Below are 21,480 nucleotides of genomic sequence, written 5' to 3' on the forward strand. Positions count from 1 at the left end.
TTTCAATTGCGTGTGAACTATTTGAAGTGATGGTATATTAATATCTTAAACCATTGAAATACAAGTAACGTACTTCTATGAACAAATCCAAATATGCAGGATTGTTATTACATATTCATTCGGGTAATACATCTCTCCTTGTGCATAATCAATAGGGAGTTGTCTCCATAGACCCTGGAATTGACTCCAGGGCCTTCACATCTGATATAGAGCCAAACACTGGCGTTCTTTTAACTTTCGTTAGGTTGCGCCCGCTAGTGTCAAGATACAGAATGATGATATCAGCGATACCCAGATGGACGATGACGACAACGACTCTACAGTAGGTGATAAGCGAGGTACGTTGCAACTGTCACAGTAAACGTTACGATGCACTTGTACAGTCTACCATGGTTTGACACTTCGTATAATGCATTTGGAATCATGTGGACAAAATGGCCTACTACTACTAGTACAAAATATAATATACAAACTGAATACTGCTCAATTCTGAGCGAATGAGCTTTGAAGTTTGCACAGTAACTGAAAAAGGTTACCATTATCCCCATTGTAAGGAGGGGGTGATGTAGTAGTAGCGGTAGTGGTAGCGGTAGCAGTAGTAGTAGTAGTAGTAGTAGTAGTAGTAGTAGTAGTAGTAGTAGTAGTAGTAGTAGTAGTAGTAGTAGTAGTAGTAGTAGTAAAGTACAAACAATGCAGAAGCGAAGTTTAACAAGACAAGAAAAAAGAAATTAAAAAAAACAATATCAATAGATAAAATTTACACCGCCACCCAGTTACACCATACTGGAAGTCATCTATGTATGCATGTACGTGCGTGCGTGTGTCTGTGTGTATGTATGTGGGACCGTAGTTGACCGAAATACCAGAACGAGAGACACGTACATGTATGCGGCCGGGATATAAGGGAGTCGAGCATGTTAAATTTCTCAGTGACCATATCTTTATTTTCTTTCAGTCGGTTTCCAAGTTCGCATGCTGACGGACGAGGATACAGAGAAGCCAGTACCATGCTGTCCCTATAAACGATGTTGTGCCTGCTGTAGAACGTGTTGTCTATGCAACCGGAAAGCCTTCAGAGCCTGGAAAAGATTTCAGAGTTTTATCTATAACATTATTATGGACCCGTTGATTGATGTCTTTATTACTCTATGCATTCTTCTCAACACATTGTTCCTTGCTATGGCGTACTACGGAATGTCACAAACCATGGAGCTAACACTGAAGGCGGGAAATTATGTAAGTTATGCTATTGAAATTGTCTTGACTATTTGCTCATTACAGAACATTTGCAAACGTGATCTTGACTTTTTTTTTCAAACTTTAACGTTCTCACTTTACGGTTGAACTTTATTATGAATCGTGACAATGTGTGGTTTGTACCAACTGGTGAAAAACACCAAACCTCAGGTGCACATGAAAAACAGTATGATATCATCACCAACCAACCAACCTACCCACACCCCCACCCCACCCCAAACACACATTTTGGTATTACAAGAGACTCTTTTGTACCTGTTATGCTTCATTGAAAGAACGTCAAATTCATCATAAAAGTTATCAACTTTACTTCTTTCTTTTCACAGGTATTTACGGGTATATTTACTATTGAGTGTGTCATGAAAGTCATCGCACTAGATGCGGCTTATTTTAGGAGTGGTTGGAATGTCTTTGACTTTTTTATCGTAGCCATCAGTATCATTGAACTCCCATTGGCCAATATAGAGGGATTCTCTGTCTTACGAGCTTTCAGATTGGTAAGTATGATCGACCAATCACCAACAAGAACAGTTACAGATAAGTGTATGCCCATGGGTTTTGAATCTTTACTTTCTCTGCAGTTTGTCGATGCGGTAAATTTTCATGCAAGGAAGGACAGACGAGTTTTTAGAAACAGTATTCTTAACATATACACGAAAAGACTATAGGAGTACATACTTTACTGTACTTCCTTTACAACAGAGTTATATAACTTTTTTCCTCTTTTTCCCCCCAAAAAACAGCTACGTGTGTTCAAGCTAGCACAGTCCTGGGGAACAATGCGCATGCTCATATCTATCATTGGTAACACGCTGACGTCAATTGGTTACCTGACGGTTATCCTGTTCATAATTATTTACATCTGTGCTGTGATTGGAATGCAACTGTTCGGCGAGGTCTACGTCATCGAGAACTTTGCCGATGATGGCGAAGTACCACGATGGAACTTTAAAGATTTCTACCATTCCTTTATGATGGTGTTCCGAGTACTATGTGGTGAATGGATCGAACCGTTGTATGACTGCATGAGGGGTTGTAGAGCCCAAAACAACAGCGTGCTAGAGGGTTCATGCATTGCCATTTTCATTATAACGCTGGTCGTAGGTAACTTCATGGTGAGTATAATATTGCAGTGACAAAGGTAGTTGCGATTTCCCAAACTTATACATACATACATACATACATACATACATACATACATACATACATACATACATACATACATACATACTGCGTCACTCTTTTTGAAACACTGTGTCATTGAATCAGACTACTGAACGTATCGTATATCTGTCTATTCACACAGGTACTCAATTTGTTCCTTGCCTTACTGTTGAACTCATTTGCCAGTGATTCGTTTAAGGAGACAAAAGAAGACGGTCCTGACAGGCTCAAACTAGGAATCCAGAAACTCATTAGAATCATTACTTGTCGAAAGTATCGCAAAAGTAAAGTTGGTCCAAACGAGAAAAGGTCACTCTCTAAGGATTCCAAAAAAGCAACCGAGAAAGAAAAGCAAAGCAAAAAGATAAACGAAGACAACATTGAAAAGGAAGATGACAAGATTTCAGAAATAAGTCTGACAGGTGAAAATGGAAAGGCTAAAAAGGAAAAAGGTTTGTCTAGATAAATATACTTGTTTGACGAACATTGTATGAGTATTGAATTTGGAAAATCTACCCATTGACAGATACAATACTGTAAGGGGGGCAATACGTATAAACCATTACTTAATATGGGACAATTTCGTGTCATTAATTCAAATCCACAATTCAAAATATTACTAATATTATGCAAAGACCGATTCAAAGAACTCAACACTCTATTACTCCATTTCCTTTCTGAGTTATCAATATTAATATTGTTGATAAGATATCAGAATAACCAAATTAACATTGTTGTTGCTGTTTCCCTTACAGTGTCTGATATTGAAATGACAGACTTAGAGAACAAAGATGCAGACGTTCAACAACCGGACATTATACCAAACGGGGCCTTACTGTCGGCGTCTACAGCAGCCAATGGCACATTGAAAGTCAATGGTAGCACCAATAGCATCGCAAGTAGTAGAAACGGAAGTGCTCGTAGCGTCCAGGTAAATTGTGATATTGGGATTCCTTCCATTGCCGTAAAACCTCTGTGCTCTTTACGACAAAGGCAGAGCATACTCCCCATCGTCGTGAAACCGTCAGGCCTGTTTGCGGTAGAAAATGCTGCCGTTTTTGCATATGCGTACAATGGCAGACATACAGATTCGTGGTACATGTTTGCCCGAATTACTCGTTTTATTGAATTGCCTGTTTGACAAAATTCGTTGTTTTATTTATTTACAGGAAAGGCCTGGAAGTGGGAAAACGCCTTTCAAAACCCAAAGAAGTGCCTTTGTATCCTTCGACACAGCGCTAGAAGACAACAAGTCAAAAACTGGTGAAAAGGGCGAATCTGACGAACAAGACGTCGAAAAGGGTAAAGAAAACAATGCTGATGGCGAGGACGAGAACAAACCTGAGAAGATTATTGTTGTCCAAGATTGTTGTTTCAAAACTGTCAACAAATTCTGCGCTACGAAGTTCTGCAGTTGTTGTTGTAATCTCGACGACACGGCATTTGGTAAAAAATGGCATCTATTCAGGAAATATACATTTATGATGGTTGAACACAAAATATTCGAAGGGATCGTACTCTTTCTCATTTTTGCGAGCAGTATATCGTTGGTAAGTATTTGCATCGTGTCCAACTTCAAAAACCAACGCATAGCTCTTTGATGTTTTCTTTATAGAGACTTGCATATTTTTAAAAATATTGTAACATGTAAATGACGTCAATTTTAGCTATTTAAATACTTTTTGTTTTAGATATTTGCATATTTTGAAAAGCTCTGTAAATGACCACACTTTTTCTTCCTCTGGAAAAGAACTTGGTGGGTCGTTTTACTATTAAAAAACAAACAAACAAACCTTTAATTCTATTAATAACCAGACGGCATTCTTATAACTTTGCTATTCCTTAGGTCTTTGAAGATATCTACCTGGACCAGAAACCCGTAATGAAGGAAGTGTTGAAATATATGAATTTATTTTTCGCCATTGTCTTCACCATAGAGATGTTGATGAAATGGGTTGGGTTTGGTTTCGCCAAATATTTTACCAGCTTCTGGTGCTGGCTAGACTTCACAATCGTAGTGGTACGTTTGTTCTATTCAGTTTACAACATTTTGTTACTACTGAACATCCACGTAAAGGACAATACACAAGACACATTTGGCTGAGTACAATCGGGAGGGGGGGGGGCACTGAATGGGCTTGTCGCCATTTGGGATATGCACTTTCGGGTGTTGTTTAAAAGTTTAAAATGAGGTTGCAGATTCTAGGAGGTTGGTCTATAATGGAGTCATCTAGCCTTGGTCTAAACAGGTATCAATCCTCCCAGTACAAAATTACAACTTCGTCTAAAACGAGGACTTCTATTTTTTTACTCAAATTGGTATGAAATAGGGTCTGGGCGGCCCATCCCTACCAAGCCTGTGGATGTGTGCCACCCTCACTCTCACACCCCCCCCCCCCATACGATATTGATAAGAAAACATAAAAAACACGTGTAATCCGTAATACCTGCATAAATTATCCATAAATTATCGAGGATCGCTAAATTACCATATTACATGCATATCATATAGTGTACTTGCTGTTCTAAATAGATTTAAACTCAGAAACTCAGATTTTCTCCTCCATTCCCAAATTAATTAACCATATCTCCCTAATATAATCTTACCTTTGGTCTTTTCAGGTGTCCTTAGTGAGTTTGGTTTCAGAGGCCCTTGGGCTTGATGGTCTTTCAGCATTTCGAGCGCTAAGGACGATACGTGCTCTTCGACCTCTTCGAGCTATATCTCGCTGGCAAGGAATGAAGGTACTGCCATAAGAAATCTAAAGCCTATTATGCAGACACTGTTGTTGTTGTTGTTGTTGTTGTTGTTGTTGTTGGTGTTGGTGTTGTTGGTGTTGTTGTTGTTGTTGTTGTTGTTGTTGTTGTTGTTGTTGTTGTTGTCGTCGTCGTCGTCGTCGTCGACAGAATGCTTTATTTCAATAGAATTATTTTCAAAATGTGTTTTCTATATTTCATGAAACGAATCCCTACAAATTTGAAATAGCAGCAATAGATACTTGGTACTCTGCAATATCCGTCCGGTTTATCAATTGGATCATATTTTGTATATACTCTACTATGAGTATTCACATGACTGTTCATTTATATCTAATTTCAATGATTTTTGGTTTACCAATTTCCTTTTCAAACTTTTCTTAAATGTCTTCAAAAATAAAACAAAAATATTTTGAATCACTCACTGGGATTACAATTTCGGTTTCTAATTCAAATCTGAAATGTTTTGTCACAGATTGTCGTCAACGCCCTGGCACATGCCATTCCCGCCATTTTCAACGTGTTGGTGGTGTGTTTCGTCTTCTGGCTAATCTTCAGCATTATGGGAGTACAGTTCTTTGGTGGAAGCTTCGGCAGATGTATCGACGTAGATGGCAATGTTTTCAACATCAGTATTGTTGACGATAAAGCAGACTGTTTGGCGCTCAATGAAACCTGGTTCACCCCTGACATCAACTTTGACCACGTTCCAAATGGTCTGATGGCGCTCTTTCAAGTGGTAAGCATACATTAGATAATTTAGTCACATGTCGTACTTCCGGATAAGCTAAATAACGCATTCAATTCTTGTATTTTCGGAAATTATGGCAGTCACATATTTCTCTCAGTGTTAACGATGTATCTCAACAGTGAGAGCTAGCTAACCCCAGCGCAATACACAAGGCTATATATTAAACCAGGGCGTCGCTGTGACCTGAAGATTGTAAATGAAATATTATAGTTATTACCCTGCCCTGCAGTGTCAATAATAGATGAGTATCGAATTGCAGAATTGAAATTTCTATCGAAACTAATTTCGGAGAGCGAATACATTCGCCATCTCCCCGTAGATTTCTATTTGTATCATATATTTTTTGTAAACTGATAAGCCAGGGGATGTTGTTTCCGTAAAATATAGTCAATCAGCACCACTGTAACATGTCTAGGCAGGGATAGAGAGCGAGAACTATAAATGCATAGCATATAACCAATAGTAAATATAACAGAAGAGTATTTCAGTAGAAACTTCAAATCTCGTAAATAATGGGAATGACAAGATGTCGTGACAATTATTGAAAATAAACCTCACCATGCATGAACAGTAAGCTTAACTGGGTACAAAAAACACGGGATGGGTTTCTGTATGATCATTCTAAATCTTTTTCTGATTTTTTTGTATTTGTCAAAAATTAACCCAACTTTCCTTGTTACTTTGTCAGGCAACCTTTGAAGGTTGGATGGAAGTCATGCAAGATAGCGTGGATTGTAGAGGAGTGAGTATTACTTGGAATATTTCATAAGCCTGCATTGTTAGTCTCAGACACGTGACGTGACAATTGAATCGGGTTTGAGTAAAAACACAGACATCTAACTAGAACTGTGTTGTCTGTGGTAAAAATCAATAAGAGCCAAAATTAAGTAATTACTTCAAAGGAAATGTGCCGATTTAATTGATGTAAATATATTTTGTTTGATTTGTTCTAGACTGAAAAGCAGCCATCTCGCGAAGCCAACTTGCCAGCTTATATGTTCTATTTCGTTTTCATCGTCTGTGGTTCATTCTTCACCCTCAATCTCTTCATCGGTGTTATTATTGATAATTTCAACGTACTGAAGAAAAAGGTAAGCCAAGAATCGATAGACAAAAAGAACAGATAGAGAAACCAGATAAACGGTCACAAAAATAGTTTGGAATGACGCCCTATACTTTCATGTTCACATGAACTTTCTGGGTGTTTTTATACTTTGTTGACAGCGGAGTGTGATTGCTACTGTATAAGTTGCCATGGTTGATTTAGTTTCACTCTGTTAATTTTATGCTATATATCATTTTACACAACAAGACTTGCCAATAAGTTGAACAAGTTGAGCAATGTCCAAGTCCAAGGATCATGTCCATGACTTTAAACAAAAACAACATTTTCACACTTACAGTATGAGGGCGACAGCACACTAGATATGTTTCTTACGAACAGCCAGAGGAATTACTACCAAACCATGAGGAGACTTGGACAGAAGAAACCCACCAAGCAAATTAAAAGGCCAACGGTAAGTAGAGTCGAAATCAGATCTACAAGAACACCAGTGGTCAAGTTCTAAAACAAGAATTTTGAAGAAAAAAAATTACCCTTAACATTGTCAAATACTGTTGCGAATCCAAGCTTTCTCGTGTTAATATTGTTGTTACCCATAATACATTGCCACTACACAACCTGTTTGTATATTGAAGAATTGTATTAGTGTGTTTTTAATGACTGTTAATATGAACACAATTTTCCACGCAATAGCTGACCAATAAAAATTGGCCTTCAAACGATTTCGAGACACATTTAGTATGCAGTAACCCTTGAAGTGTTTGTTGTGTTGTACTAATACAACTAACTGTGTGGTATATGGTTATATTTTTACACTAGTTTGCGATTTCAATAACCCTAACAATTTATTCCTCAGCTTTTTTTTCCATTGATCGACCAGTGTAGTTTACATTTTACATTTGATTTTGTTTAGTTTATCATTCACCAGTCGTAATACACTCTAACATTGTCTACCTTCCATGTTTGTTGCTGTTTAGTTCAGTTATAGTTAAATTAGTTATCATTGTTAAATTATTGTTTCATTTCGTTTTATGGAATGTTAGTTTTTAAGCATGTGTGTAACCAGCTTCACAGGCATTTATTTTCATCTGCTTTTTGTTTATTTCATTTTCCCTCCCTGCATCCTGCATGCTATTCATTTTCCATTCCTGCAACGCAGACAAGAGTAAGTATTCACTGCCACCCACCCCATCCTTACACATTGCACCTCATGCTCAGACCACTATATGACAGTTACAATGGAAATGAATCAATCAGGCTACACAAAAAGGCTGAAGAACTTGCCTACTGTGACTGGGGTCTGGGTCTAAACATAATAAAACACTGTTGTGGTCATTCATCATTAGCAGCTTAGTTAATCTTCATTGTAGCAGGTAGTCTGCATCGTGATTGCTCGTTACATCGGACACTATTTGTAAATGTAACAGTTTAAGTTGTCTTCATGTACAAATACCTATCCACGCATCCATCATTTCATGTCATTACCTTAAGCTGGTAGATATATTGTTTTAATATTCGCCATATATAATATCTGCAAGTGCCCATTTAAGTTAATAGGTCTTCGATATGGTAAATATATTGCAACCTAGGATGGAGCTACTAGCATACTGTGTGGTCTTTTACCTTTCAAACAAGAAACATTTTCGCAAAATTGCAACACTATATATTTCACGCTGCTATTTGGTTTCGCTTTCAAGGCAAATCGAGACACCTATGCACAATCATAATGCTGCAATGGGTATATTAATCTAATATTTCTCTAATAGTTAGGGCACATGTTAACTCTTAACTCTTGGATTTGTTTTCACATTCCAAATTTCTTGAAGAAATGGTGTCATTTAACCCGTAGAAAAACAGTATCTTATTGAACCCAAATACAATTAACCTTTCTGATAACATGTATTTTATAAGTTAATATGACCATGGAATCGTTTTAGCCTTTAAGTGGACAGGGTAGTTTAATGCCTCTAAAGTGAATGTCTTTTTGAAAATTCCAAATGCATTCCCTGTTAAATCATTGCGAAATGCAGTATTTTGAATAAAGCATACATTTTAAAATGGCCGCCAACAACTTGGTGAATAACCAAATTTCTTTTGATGTTTACAAAGGGCCAGAAACAACGAATTGTCCCCAATGTCCACTCTTTTGAATAAAGCATACATTTTAAAATGGCCGCCAACAACTTGGTGAATAACCAAATTTCTTTTGATGTTTACAAAGGGCCAGAAACAACGAATTGTCCCCAATGTCCACTCTCTCTTCATCACTATGCTAAAACTGGCCTTAATTGTCGTTTTTAATTTCAGAACAAAGTTTCTGCTTTCTTCTACGACATCACTACAAGCAATAAATTTGAAATTGCTATCGTGTTGCTCATTTGCCTTAATATGATTGCAATGGCCGTGGAGCATTATGATCAACCCCAGATGGTGACGGATATCTTGGAAATTCTGAATGTTATATTTGTGGCAGTCTTCATCTTGGAAGCCACCATGAAGATTATAGGCATGAGATGGCATTATTTCAAACGACCATGGAATGTATTTGATTTTGTCATCGTGGTTCTATCACTGCTAGGTAAGTCATGACCTTATAACGTCACCGTATTGTTACACCGCGGGAGACTCATGGAGTTATGTCTTTTCTCTCTCTCTCTCTCTCTCTCTCTCTCTCTCTCTCTCTCTCTCTCTCTCTCTCTCTCTCTCTCTCTCTCTCTCTCTCTCTCTCTCTCTCTCTCTCTCTCTCTCTCTCTCTCTCTCTCTCTCTCTCTCTCTCTCTCTCTCTCTCTCTCTCTCTCTCTCTCTCTCTCTCTCTCTCTCTCATTAATTTGTTCACGAAAGTCGGTGTACAAAATACAAATGCATTTGTTTAGGAGCACGCCGAGTCGTCAAAATGAGCTAGAAGTTGTTAAATTCGCATAGACAGGCTTTTCCAGAATCCACTGGCACACATATAAAACATTTGCTATACAGGATTTGAAAACATGTCGCTTTATTTTCACTGACGTGAGTCGCGATAATGATATATCTTTCATTTCTATTGTCCAGGAATTGTTTTGAAGGACCTGCTAAAAAATGTCATCATTAGCCCAACTCTTCTACGAGTTGTAAGAGTCTTCCGGATTGGTCGAGTGCTACGTCTCGTGAAGGCAGCTAAAGGAATACGCAAATTACTGTTTGCCTTAGTGATCTCACTCCCCGCCCTCCTCAACATTGGTGCTCTTCTCTTCCTCGTCATCTTCATTTACGCAGTATTCGGGATGAATTTCTTTGGCAATGTCATACAAACAGGCAAACTTGATGACATGGTGAATTTTACAACCTTTGGAAACAGCCTGCTGTTGTTATTTCGCATTGCTACGTCTGCTGGGTGGAATGATATTCTAGAGCCACTGATGATTCAGCCACCCGATTGTGATCCTAATTACAACAACCTACAATTTGGAAACTGTGGAGTACCAACCCTGGCTATGATTTATTTCAGCTCTTTTATTTTCATTACATTTCTCATAATTATTAACATGTACATCGCCGTGATTCTTGAGAACTTTAGCAATGCCCATGCGCAAGAAGAGGTTGGAATCACCGAGGATGACTTTGACATGTTTTATATCGTGTGGGGGCGCTATGATCCTCATGCCCACCAATTTATCAAATACGAACAACTGTCCAAATTTTGTGACGAATTGGACCCTCCTTTACGCTTAGCAGCACCTAACCGTATAAAGATTACCGGTTTGAATTTGACACTATATGAAGGAGATAGGGTGCACTGTTTGGACGTTCTATCATCTCTAACAAAACGTGTCTTGGGCGAGGTTGAGGAGTCGGACGATTTCCGACAGCTACAGGATGAGATGACGCAGAGATTTGCTGACTCTTTCCCTGCTCAATCTGACAATGTTGCAACGGAGACAACATTGGAAAGAAAGAAAAAGGAGACTGCCATTACGAAAATTCAGAAAGCTTGGAGACTTTTTAGACTCAAGAGAGAAATTGGCCGTGCTGCTTCAACAGCTAGATCAAGAACTAGCCAAAGCAGCTTGAGTAGTTCTCGTAAAAATTCAGCTCGTTTAAGCGTTGGCGACAGTCGGATGGCGAATTTAGACGCCAGTTTCAATAGTTCCTTTGGTAATACGTTAACAGTCAGACCAGAAAAGTACGGTCACAGTGTTTCAAAAGGCTCAACACCTTCATTAGATAACCAAGGTAAGGCAGCTTTACCCAAAATTGAAAACACCCAGAATCCAAACTCCAAAACAATTCCCACTGCGGAAGAGGAGTGGGATGACGTACCGACCATTGAGGCCTCGGTACAAATAGTAGATGAATCAGCGAAAAACACGAAAGACGCTAACAGACCAAAATCAGGCAAAAATGTGCCACCAAGACCCAAGAGTAGCAAAGCATTTCAAATTGTGAAAACATAATATTGAGTTGTAGGAGCATACGAATGTAGTGTCACTGAGTGCTCAACAGTTGCGTGTATGTTCCAAATAGAAAACTACGCATTTTTTTCCCCTAGATTAAAGTTCAAGACTTAAATTTGACACGTTTTCTATGGGTAAATATATTCATAGGAATGAGCAAACTATTTTAATGTGCCAATATATATCATAGAGGTAACTCTACGCGACAATGAATTCCGAAAAAGCAAACCATGACTCAGTGTATTCCATGGCAGCCATGTTGTGATGATGGCCAAATTCATAGGGTGATAATAATATCGTGTTTTTTTGAAACCATAGAATTATTTATAAGGTTCCGTAGATAAGATTTGGGACTGATTTCACTTTTCATATTTGTTTCATGAACTATTTTCCCTTCATATTTTTGAAAAGGGGAGAATCTTTACCATTTGAGTTGCCTAGCAGCTTAATAATGATCATTCGCTGCTACTACATTTCCCGCCAAGATGACCAAATATGATATTTGTCCTCAGAAAACAGCTAGTGATGTGGACTCGACGTTTTCTGTAGTTAAAATCAATTTATCTGTAGTACCGCGAAGTTCTACAAAAAATGTAACATTTGATTACATATTATTTTTATTTTTATCTGAGGTTACTATGGAATAATGAAAATTTAGCATTATGACATCACCTCAAGTATATTTGCATAATGTAATTTCAATGATCTGAAATCCATCTTAAAGATATTTGACCACGAGAGTATATGTTTGTTTTTGTTAAATTTTGGCGGGAAAATGCACGGTGCCGAAATGGTAAGAGTCATATCTAGTCTCGAACTCGATACTCCGTAAAAAAAAAAAATAAAAAAAAAAAAGTACTATTATTCCTTATATTTCCGGCTCCAGTGCGAGAACAATTGGCAGTGATGCAAGGACGACATATATAACAGCCAAACTGTGTACATTCAGGACACCATTGAAGCACAAAACAGAGCAATTACTATATACTTAGTTATCAATGTAAGGAAGTAATGATGCTGAAATGGTGTACTGTGTCCAGGCTTTGTAAAATCAATCTATGGTGCTTTTAATATCAACTTTCTAACATTTATATCACCTTGTTATGGCGTGAAACACGGAAGAATATTTGAACTCTAGATGTACAATTTAATAGGTATGAATGAAGTAGTTCATAGTTCATTTCAAATTGTTTTCTATGTTCAACTTTGTACAGATATTTGATTGAACAACGGTTTATAATGGAAGGTTCAAGTGTGCACAATAACTGGTTATTTCGAAAATCATTCACTAAAATAGGTTCTCTCTATAAATGCAAAAATCTTGGGTGACGATGCAAATGAAAAGAGTAACTTGAATCCTTGAATCTATTCCCTGATCACAAATTGTACAGTAGGCAAATAGAGAAGTGGGAAGTACACCTAATTATATATTCAATAACGAAAAGTGTACACGTGTACGTCACGATAAGTGTACCTTTGCGTGCACTACGTCACAATAAATGCATTTTTACAGAAGTCACTTTCTGGGTACTGCTTTATGAGACGTCATCAGGTTGTGTGTTTGAAAACAAAAAGTAAGAATCCCGTGTTTACACGCCCAACATCTATGCAATATTCATGTTACCTTAACCTAATATAATGTATGACTGTATTTTCGTTTGCTTATATGGTATTATTTCAAAGAAACAAGTGCCAGAAATGTGAGTGATTTTATACTAAATAAATGGCGCTATAGGCGGGCAAACATATTTATCTGTCCACGGAAGCGACTGTTGAGCTTCCGCCAAAACTAATGTTGTATTTTGATAGTCTGTACAGATTTTCTCCTTTTTTTATAGATTTCTATTAATATTTTATGAACAGTGACGGTTATGTTGTAAATATATTTCGAACACCTAGTTTGCAATAAAAGTGTTTCTAAAAATAAACAACTCTTGGTCTCAATTCTTCTCTCTAATCTGTAATTCTTCTGTCCCGAGAAAGTCAAAACGATACCATTTTCACCTTCACAGTAGATGTATGTATGTATGTATGTATGTATGTATGTATGTATATGTGTGTGTATGTATGTATGTGTGTATGTATGTATGTATGTATGTATGTATGTATGTATGTATGCATGTATGCATATATGCATGAATGCATGCATGTATGTATGTATGCATGTATGTATGTATACATGTATGTATGTATGTATGCATGTATCTATGTAGTATCTATGTATCTATGCATGCATCTATGTATCTATGTATTTACGTATCTATGGATGGATTGATGTAGGTATTTTCCTCTCCTTTTCTACCTCAGTGGTCACTGGTCACGTGAGTTTTCAAATTTATGACAAAAATTCCCACATGAGTTTGGCTCCTTTAGGTTTGATTTGTCGTTTGTGATTTTGAATTGAACTATTGAGTATATCTCCAATTTTCTCTGTACGCAATTCACATTGAAACATTTCAGTGGACCATCATTTTATTTTTTATGACAAAGGTCAGATAGTCCACACAGGGGGGGGGGGGGACACCTATAAACATGGACCCCAAAATAATGACAGATTTATTTTGGCCAATTAGAAAAGAAACATGAGAAAGTGCGACCAAAATGATTACAAATAAATTTTATTGCAAAAAAAAACTGAAGTGATAAAATTATATAAACCCGAAAACAATGTCAAACATACAAGTTTTAAATTGTAATGCTGGGTTATTGGGTGTGTTGCTCATTATATGGTGTATTCAGTCGGAAACTGAGATATCAAACTATATATTCACCTTTATTTCCTTCGTACATTGTCGTTTTGTTTTGGAGTAACCGACTCTGCCTACGTTAAAGGCTTCCGAATTAAGGCCGTCTTCCTACATCAGGTAAGGGAACACTCAGTAATTGCAAGGGGCGGGGAAATTAGCAGTCTCGCTGCCAGACTCGTGACTATCGTCCCTAATCGTTGTATGTATGCCGAGCGGCTTAGCCGCGAGAAGATGGATAGGGACTTGTCCCACGAGTCTGGCAGCGAGACTAGGAAATTAAGGGAGGGTCACTTTTTCACAAATCGGTTCTCGGCGTAGGACTATACTTCTGAGAGTTGTATTAGGGGAGGATCACATTTCACTCTGACTTATGGTAGTACAGTGTATGTAACTTTACATTATTTTATGATTTGGGCATCCCATCGTTGCCACCAGTTCCAAATCCTACTGTTGTCACATCCCATCAAGGAGGAATGGGGGTTTAGCGTGGTAAGATATCGGGGATAATGTGGTGGAGTAGATATGTTAACCTCAGTCCTGAATATGCCATCTAGTCATTGGGAAGTTTAGCCTCCAGCTCAGACAATTAGATCCAATTAGCCGGGTGGATGGATGGTTCTGGGTATCTGTGTATACATTGTAGGTATGTACATGCATGCATGGATGGATGCATATATAAGGCGTAAAAAGATTGTGTGGTTCAGATTACATTGAATTTTGAAATAGGTGGGGTAGGTAGAATTTTTATTTTAGTTTATCATTTTTTTTTTCATGTGTGAGTGTCTAGTTCAGGTTTTCCACTGTTTTCCAAATGGACTCTGTGTTGTTATTTCTTCCTATCAGATGTACAACCATTACAGATTGGAAGAATAGTTTTATATTGTCTTTTTAAGTTGATGTCAGTTTCCGCACCCACTGTTTCTTGCGAGACTTCACGATTTTCGCGATTTTATTATTATTTTTCTCGAATACATAAAAAAGTTTAGGGTCAGCGTGAAAAACTAGGTGGGGTCGGGTAACCGGAACCAAACAACTTATTTTATTTAGCCTAGGCAAAGTATACAACCATCAAAGAAGTAAAACATGTTGATCAATAGACATTGGGTTGGAATTGTCAGTAATTTATTACTAAATACGCGAGGACAATGGACAGACACAGACACAGACACAGACACAGACACAGACACAGACACAGACACAGACACAGACACAGACACAGACACAGACACAGACAGACAAAGACAGACACAGACACAGACACAGACACAGACACAGACACAGACAAAGACAAAGACAGACAGACAGACAGACAGACACACACACATACATACATACACACATAAATATATATATATATATATACATGCATACACATATATATATTAGATTAGATTAGATTAGATTAGATTAGATTAGATTAGATTAGATTAGATTAGATTAGATTAGATATAACTTTATTACAACCGTATAGAAAATTGGCAATTCTGTTTGAGTACATATAAGATAGTGTAATGATATTAAAGAGCACAACAATTAAATGAAATGTTATCAGTAGATATGTAAGGTAATATATATATATATAGTGTTGGTAGTATTGGAACTCTTTCTTGGTTGTAACTCGGAGTTTCACGCATTGTGCGATCATCAGACATAATATATAAACATATTATATAAACATGTTGATTAACATGTTTTACTTGCGAAACGTCTTGGCAAGAAACACTTTACTAGTTTATCATTACTATTATATATATATATATATATATATATATATATATATATATATATATATATATATATATATATTTATTTATTTATTTATTTATTTATTTATTTATTTATATATTACTTAATCCAAGGTATTTGGAGGTTCTAAGCTATAACTAAAAAGTTTCACGCTTTTGCGATCATCAGATGGCTGAAAGTTTAGAATTTTGTTTGATCATGAAGATATTTTTTTCAATGGCAATTATACATTTTAGTAAGAGCAAACTTTATATATATATAAATATATATATATATAGTTTACATATATATTTATAAACTATTGCGCTCTGCCACTGCGGTATAGAGCACTGTCTTATCAGATTGATACTCACCGAGATATATATATATATATTGCTTTTAATAAAATTATTGTATACTTGCTCTTGAAAAAACTTTCCCTCATTATTGCCGAAAAGAATTTTTAGGGTCGAATTTCTCCAGCCACCCACCAAATGATATAGTTTACCCCTGAGATTGTACCTGAGACAGACCACCAAGTCGTAGCACTTTCAACACGTAATATAAAGGGCATCATATAATCAACAAAACAACAAACTATTTTTAGACCCAGACTCCCTCGGGACAGTCTCTTAATCCCTTCGTAAAAGTCTAGACTAGGAGTATTATGAGAAAAATGTGTATATTTTTAGGCATCGACATGGGACCCAACATCGAGTGAAGGTCGGTTATTGAACCGTAAACATTGTAAGGGTAAGTGAATAGGTAATTAAATTGTTCGAGCCACCAGACCTGCGAGCCACTTTTCGCCATCAACACAGACACACAGACAGATCTACACACACACACACACACACACACACACACACACACACACACACACAAACACACACACACACACACACAAACAAACAAACAAACAAATACACACACATACATACATACATACATACATACATACATACCCAATGCATTGTTTCTACTTATTTTTTATTGACCATTAAATTTTGTTAATCGTTCGATTTTACTTAAATAGTACAAAGTTGTATTGATTATGTCTGTATTCACTTAGTTTTCAAGTTAGCTTGTTGTAGCAACTGTTGATTACGAGGGCTAGGAGGTACGACCATCTAACGATGTCAACAGCGCAGTAACAGGCTATAAAACTGTGTCCTGAAGTTCATTCACCTCAAATCTTTTGACAGATCGATTTGAAAAGAGAGGAGTCAAGACGAGTTGAGTAAGGTTTTCAGTTTGACGACAGAGAACTCGGAAAAATATAACTAAACAATCAAATATAAATAAACAGCAAACTACTATGCGAGCTAAGGGTAAATGAAAATACCATAACACATTAATCATGGCTCAATTATCTATACATGTAAATCTGTTCTCGGGGAAGGGGCATATTTAAAAAATGGCATTGAGGGAAAGTCCCATTTTGCTTTGACTCATTGCATTTTATGACTTTGCAATATTTTATGATTTTGGCATCCCACCGCTGTCACATCACACCACTGCCACTGTAACGTCAGAACATATCAGTGCTGACAACCACGTAAATCACTTGGTAATTGTAGTGTGGAGAGGAGTGGGTTTCACGGGAGTGAAGGGCCGCCGTGTGGTAAGATATTGTGGATAATGTAGAGAGTTGAATTAGGGGAGGGTCACATAGTATACTTTGACTCTTTGTGTTATCTAACTTCGCATTATATTTTAGTATGACATTGGCATCCCACTGTTGCTACCGGTGGTTAGTTTGATTGCAAATTGGATATTGTAGTGGTCACTTGAGGGCGGTTGTACAAGGTTTTATAGTTTATCAATCTGTATGCCTAACTTTATACATGTACGTGCTCTCCTTAAGCAACGACCCCAATTAACGGCAAGGGGGACTGACGACAAAATGGGGGCACAAAAGAAAATAAAGGGGCCCTGAAGGGTCTGAAGGGTGTCTTGAAATATGTTGCTCTTGATTTATGTTTTTTTAACCAAATTAAACCTCAGGAGTGGTCGTTTACCTTGTACATTTACAAAATGTACTCGTGGAGCTATAACACTTTATACTCATAACCGTACGCTATCTCCCCTCCCTCCCTCCCTCCCTCCCCCCCCCTCTCTCTCTCTCTCTCTCTCTCTCTCTCTCTCTCTCTCTCTCTCTCTCTCTCTCTCTCTCTCTCTCTCTCTCTCTCTCTCTCTCTCTCTCTCTCTCTCTCTCTCTCTCTCTCTCTCTCTCTCTCTCTCTGGATCGATCGATACTCTTTCAACACAATTTAAGCTCAAATATTTCGGTGTATACATGCTGGAGTTGTTGACGTTCTTTTATTTGTCCTAGACTACTCTCTTTTCCTTATGAGCCTATCCCTCACTTGCCTAAACCCAATACAAAAATAAAGAGTGAATTCTTTTGTGTTATGTGGAGGTATTCTCTCTTATTCAAAAGTCAATTGAGCCTATAGATGTTTTGTCGACAATCGTCTGAAATATGTTCAGTTCACACAGAATGACTAGCTGTAACTGTGCGAGGGAATCCGCCCCCTCCCCTGTTCTTATTATCTACCGTACCATAATGTCCATAGTTGTCCATGCATTATGGGCAGCAGCGGGGAAAACAGGTGGCATGGTTGTTACATAGTTAGAATATTTGACTTTTGGCCTCTGTACGAATTCTTTACACTCTTTTCATGAGTTCTTCAGACGCAGTCATGCAATCCTTCCCTTTATATGCCACTCCTGGACCATCTATAGACATGTCGGGGTCTTTTTTTTCAAAATGATGTACAGCAACCACTGTTTAATAGTTTTGTTTACTGATAAATACATGTTGGTAACTAAGTCAATCCTCTAAGGGGTAATAGAGGGGTGCGCCCCCGTGATTTCGTCATCGCTCTTCCCGACATATACATTTATGTCAAAAGTGGTACAATCTGTTACCAAGGCCCCATTTCCTGGCTTCAAAGTATGCTAAATGCAGTCAGATAAACCACATGATCTTATCCTGGAGGAAATCCAAGTTTAAGTTGAAATGAGGGTTGGTGACTGGCAGGTCTGAATTGGTTACCAAAATATTACGTCATTTCATCCGACTTCCTGTGTAGAATCCTACCACTAGTTAAAGATGATTCAACATTTTTTTAGTAGTTGGGGATAGTTTTACGAACATTTCCATATGAAAAAAAAGTAACCACCAACGAATAGAACAGGCCTAGGCCATTTCCAATACCGTGTGTCTGACTGTCTGACTCTACAAGTTTGCATAACACTTTCACTTCCATGTGTATCGAACTATCGAAATCCGAATATTAACTTCACTAAGAAGTGTGATTATCGCCGACGTTGTTATGGTGAGTGGTGTTAATCTTTCTAGTGTTACTATGCATTTTTCACGCGACTGTCTACCACAATCAAATTGTTTTCCTTTATCCGTGTATATATTGTTACGTTTATTTGGTAAGCCTGTTATGTTTGCGTGTGATCAGAAGGTAAATCTCTCTGCTAATCGTATTAAAATGCCAAATAACCTTCCTCATCATGTTGTCTTTGCAACAACAATTCGCCTAAGTGATATAATGGAAGCCAGTTGACTCGAAACAATACGTCGACTGGCTCAACAAGGTTTTTACTAATATTACTATATTTTATCGTCTGGCTCGATGAAAAATCTTACTAACATTGCTACATTTTATGGTCTGGTTCAATAAAAATTCTTGTTAACATTGCAACATTTTATCGTCTGGCCGGACAAATATGTTATCAATATGGCTACTATTTCTTTGAATGAGCTACCATTATCTTAGCCGATCGTTGCCAAATCGTATGCATCAAAGTTTTCAGGTAGGTTAATGGATTAAAATATAACAATCATACTTAAGTTTTTGTCGACTATGATCGAGGCAGGCAATAAGATCTAGAAATGTTAATAACATATTTGTAGATCCATACAATAAAATGTAGCCATATTAGAGAAACCTTTTGAGTCTGAAAACAATTTGATTCAATTCAACCATTATGTATAACAAAAAATTATCAAATGCCTAATTTTATCAAACAGAGAGAGAGAGAGAGAGAGAGAGAGAGAGAGAGAGAGAGAGAGAGAGAGAGAGAGAGAGAGAGAGAGAGAGAGAGAGAGAGAGAGAATATCTTTAGAGGAAACATCCATACATAGACATATAATGTTATCCATTATCCCATTATCTAAAGTTTGGCAATTGTCTCATGTAATTGTAAAAAGAACACCAGTCCTGTGAATTACTAACCAAATTTTGTCAACAATTCTGTTTTCTTACATGCGTGTGATCTTTTTTCATTCTATATCTTGACGCGTTTGATAACAACTTGACATTTTGAAAGGACTTCCCTGTGGCCCATATTGGGCACGTTTGTCAACATTTAAAAGTTCGTCATTCTAACTAATTATTTATCTTAAAGATCAGACCAGTATATGTAGCCTTCACGACACAACAGGAGGGGGGAGTTGTGACGTCACAATGACGCAGGTCTGTGGGATGTTTGTCACGGGTGCAGCTATTATTATTGTTAGGAATGCCTATACAAGTTTTAACCCGCTTTGCAAAAGTCCATCTTAACACAGGTAATAACAGGGAGGTCATAGTTAAAACTGTACGTAGCTTATTTTGTACATATAGTATCTAACAACATAGATATTGTCCATATGTTTTAAAATGACATCATACAAGTCCATCGGGGCTTGGAAGTTATCTATTTATTTTTCACAGCATCGCACTTTTAATTTTATACACGTGTGACTATAATAAATTGAATGTGCTAGTTGATAGCACTATTGGATGTAGCTTTCCTCAATATTTTGGTGCCAAGTACAAGTTTTGGACTGATACTCGGCTGTTTAATGGTAAAAGATACCCTAACGAATCAGATACCAAGTCACGGTGTTCGTTTAGTCAACAAGAGGCGTTTGGATTGGCGTTGTCCCAAATTCTTCGGTTTGACCATTCACTTTATAGTTGCAACAGTTCAGTGAGAAGGGTTGTAATTCTGTGGTTGAACCACTCACTGAGTTGCAACAGTTTAGTGAAAGGGGTTGTAATTATGTGGTTGGATCGTTCGCTTATTAGTTACAACAGTTCAGCGAGAATAGCTGCACGTCTTGTTGTCATGACATCCCATCATATCATGCCAGTAGCAAGAACGTATTACATTGTAACTTGTATCCGCTGTAATTAAATATCGTAAATCATAACACGTACAACAGTGCGAGGGCTTTTTACACAGTGAATTACCTCCAAAGAAATGTTTTACAAAGTCTTACAATTGAAGTAAGATATAGGCCCTGGAATTCGTCCACGGACAGGGATTACTATTATTTTTTCATGAAACACATAAACACAACCTCGCGACTCTTACTCTGCGAAGTTGTCCAATTTTACTTGAAAAATAAATTGTACTACGTTTTACAATACTGAAGTATCCTGGCCTGCTGCCAATAATTATGAAACCGTCCTACAAATCGTTTGCGTTAATCTGCTCAACGGACGAGTTAACGTACTCCGTTTCTATAGTAACCAGTCCCCCCAATGTTGGAAGTAATCTATGACCTGCTAAATGTTG

The 21,480-nt window shown here is 37.4% G+C and overlaps 1 protein-coding gene across 2 annotated transcripts in view; it reads left to right on the plus strand.

Moving 5' to 3' along the window:
• LOC144442899 (sodium channel protein 1 brain-like) overlaps positions 1-13,347 on the plus strand; it is a 37,936-nt gene extending 24,589 nt beyond the window's left edge. For both annotated transcript variants that reach the window (XM_078132273.1, XM_078132274.1), the window contains 15 exons: positions 245-338; positions 956-1,236; positions 1,584-1,754; positions 2,001-2,372; positions 2,564-2,873; positions 3,177-3,352; positions 3,591-3,971; positions 4,268-4,441; positions 5,044-5,166; positions 5,654-5,917; positions 6,618-6,671; positions 6,883-7,020; positions 7,333-7,446; positions 9,300-9,570; positions 10,041-13,347. In XM_078132273.1, the coding sequence (XP_077988399.1) occupies positions 245-338; positions 956-1,236; positions 1,584-1,754; positions 2,001-2,372; positions 2,564-2,873; positions 3,177-3,352; positions 3,591-3,971; positions 4,268-4,441; positions 5,044-5,166; positions 5,654-5,917; positions 6,618-6,671; positions 6,883-7,020; positions 7,333-7,446; positions 9,300-9,570; positions 10,041-11,422 (4,305 nt within the window). In that variant the 3' untranslated portion in view covers positions 11,423-13,347. The remainder of the gene's footprint in view (positions 1-244; positions 339-955; positions 1,237-1,583; positions 1,755-2,000; positions 2,373-2,563; positions 2,874-3,176; positions 3,353-3,590; positions 3,972-4,267; positions 4,442-5,043; positions 5,167-5,653; positions 5,918-6,617; positions 6,672-6,882; positions 7,021-7,332; positions 7,447-9,299; positions 9,571-10,040) is intronic.
• The last annotated feature ends 8,133 nt before the right edge of the window (positions 13,348-21,480 follow it).

This window comes from Glandiceps talaboti, chromosome 12, assembly GCF_964340395.1.
Source record: "Glandiceps talaboti chromosome 12, keGlaTala1.1, whole genome shotgun sequence".
NCBI lineage: Eukaryota > Metazoa > Hemichordata > Enteropneusta > Spengelidae > Glandiceps > Glandiceps talaboti.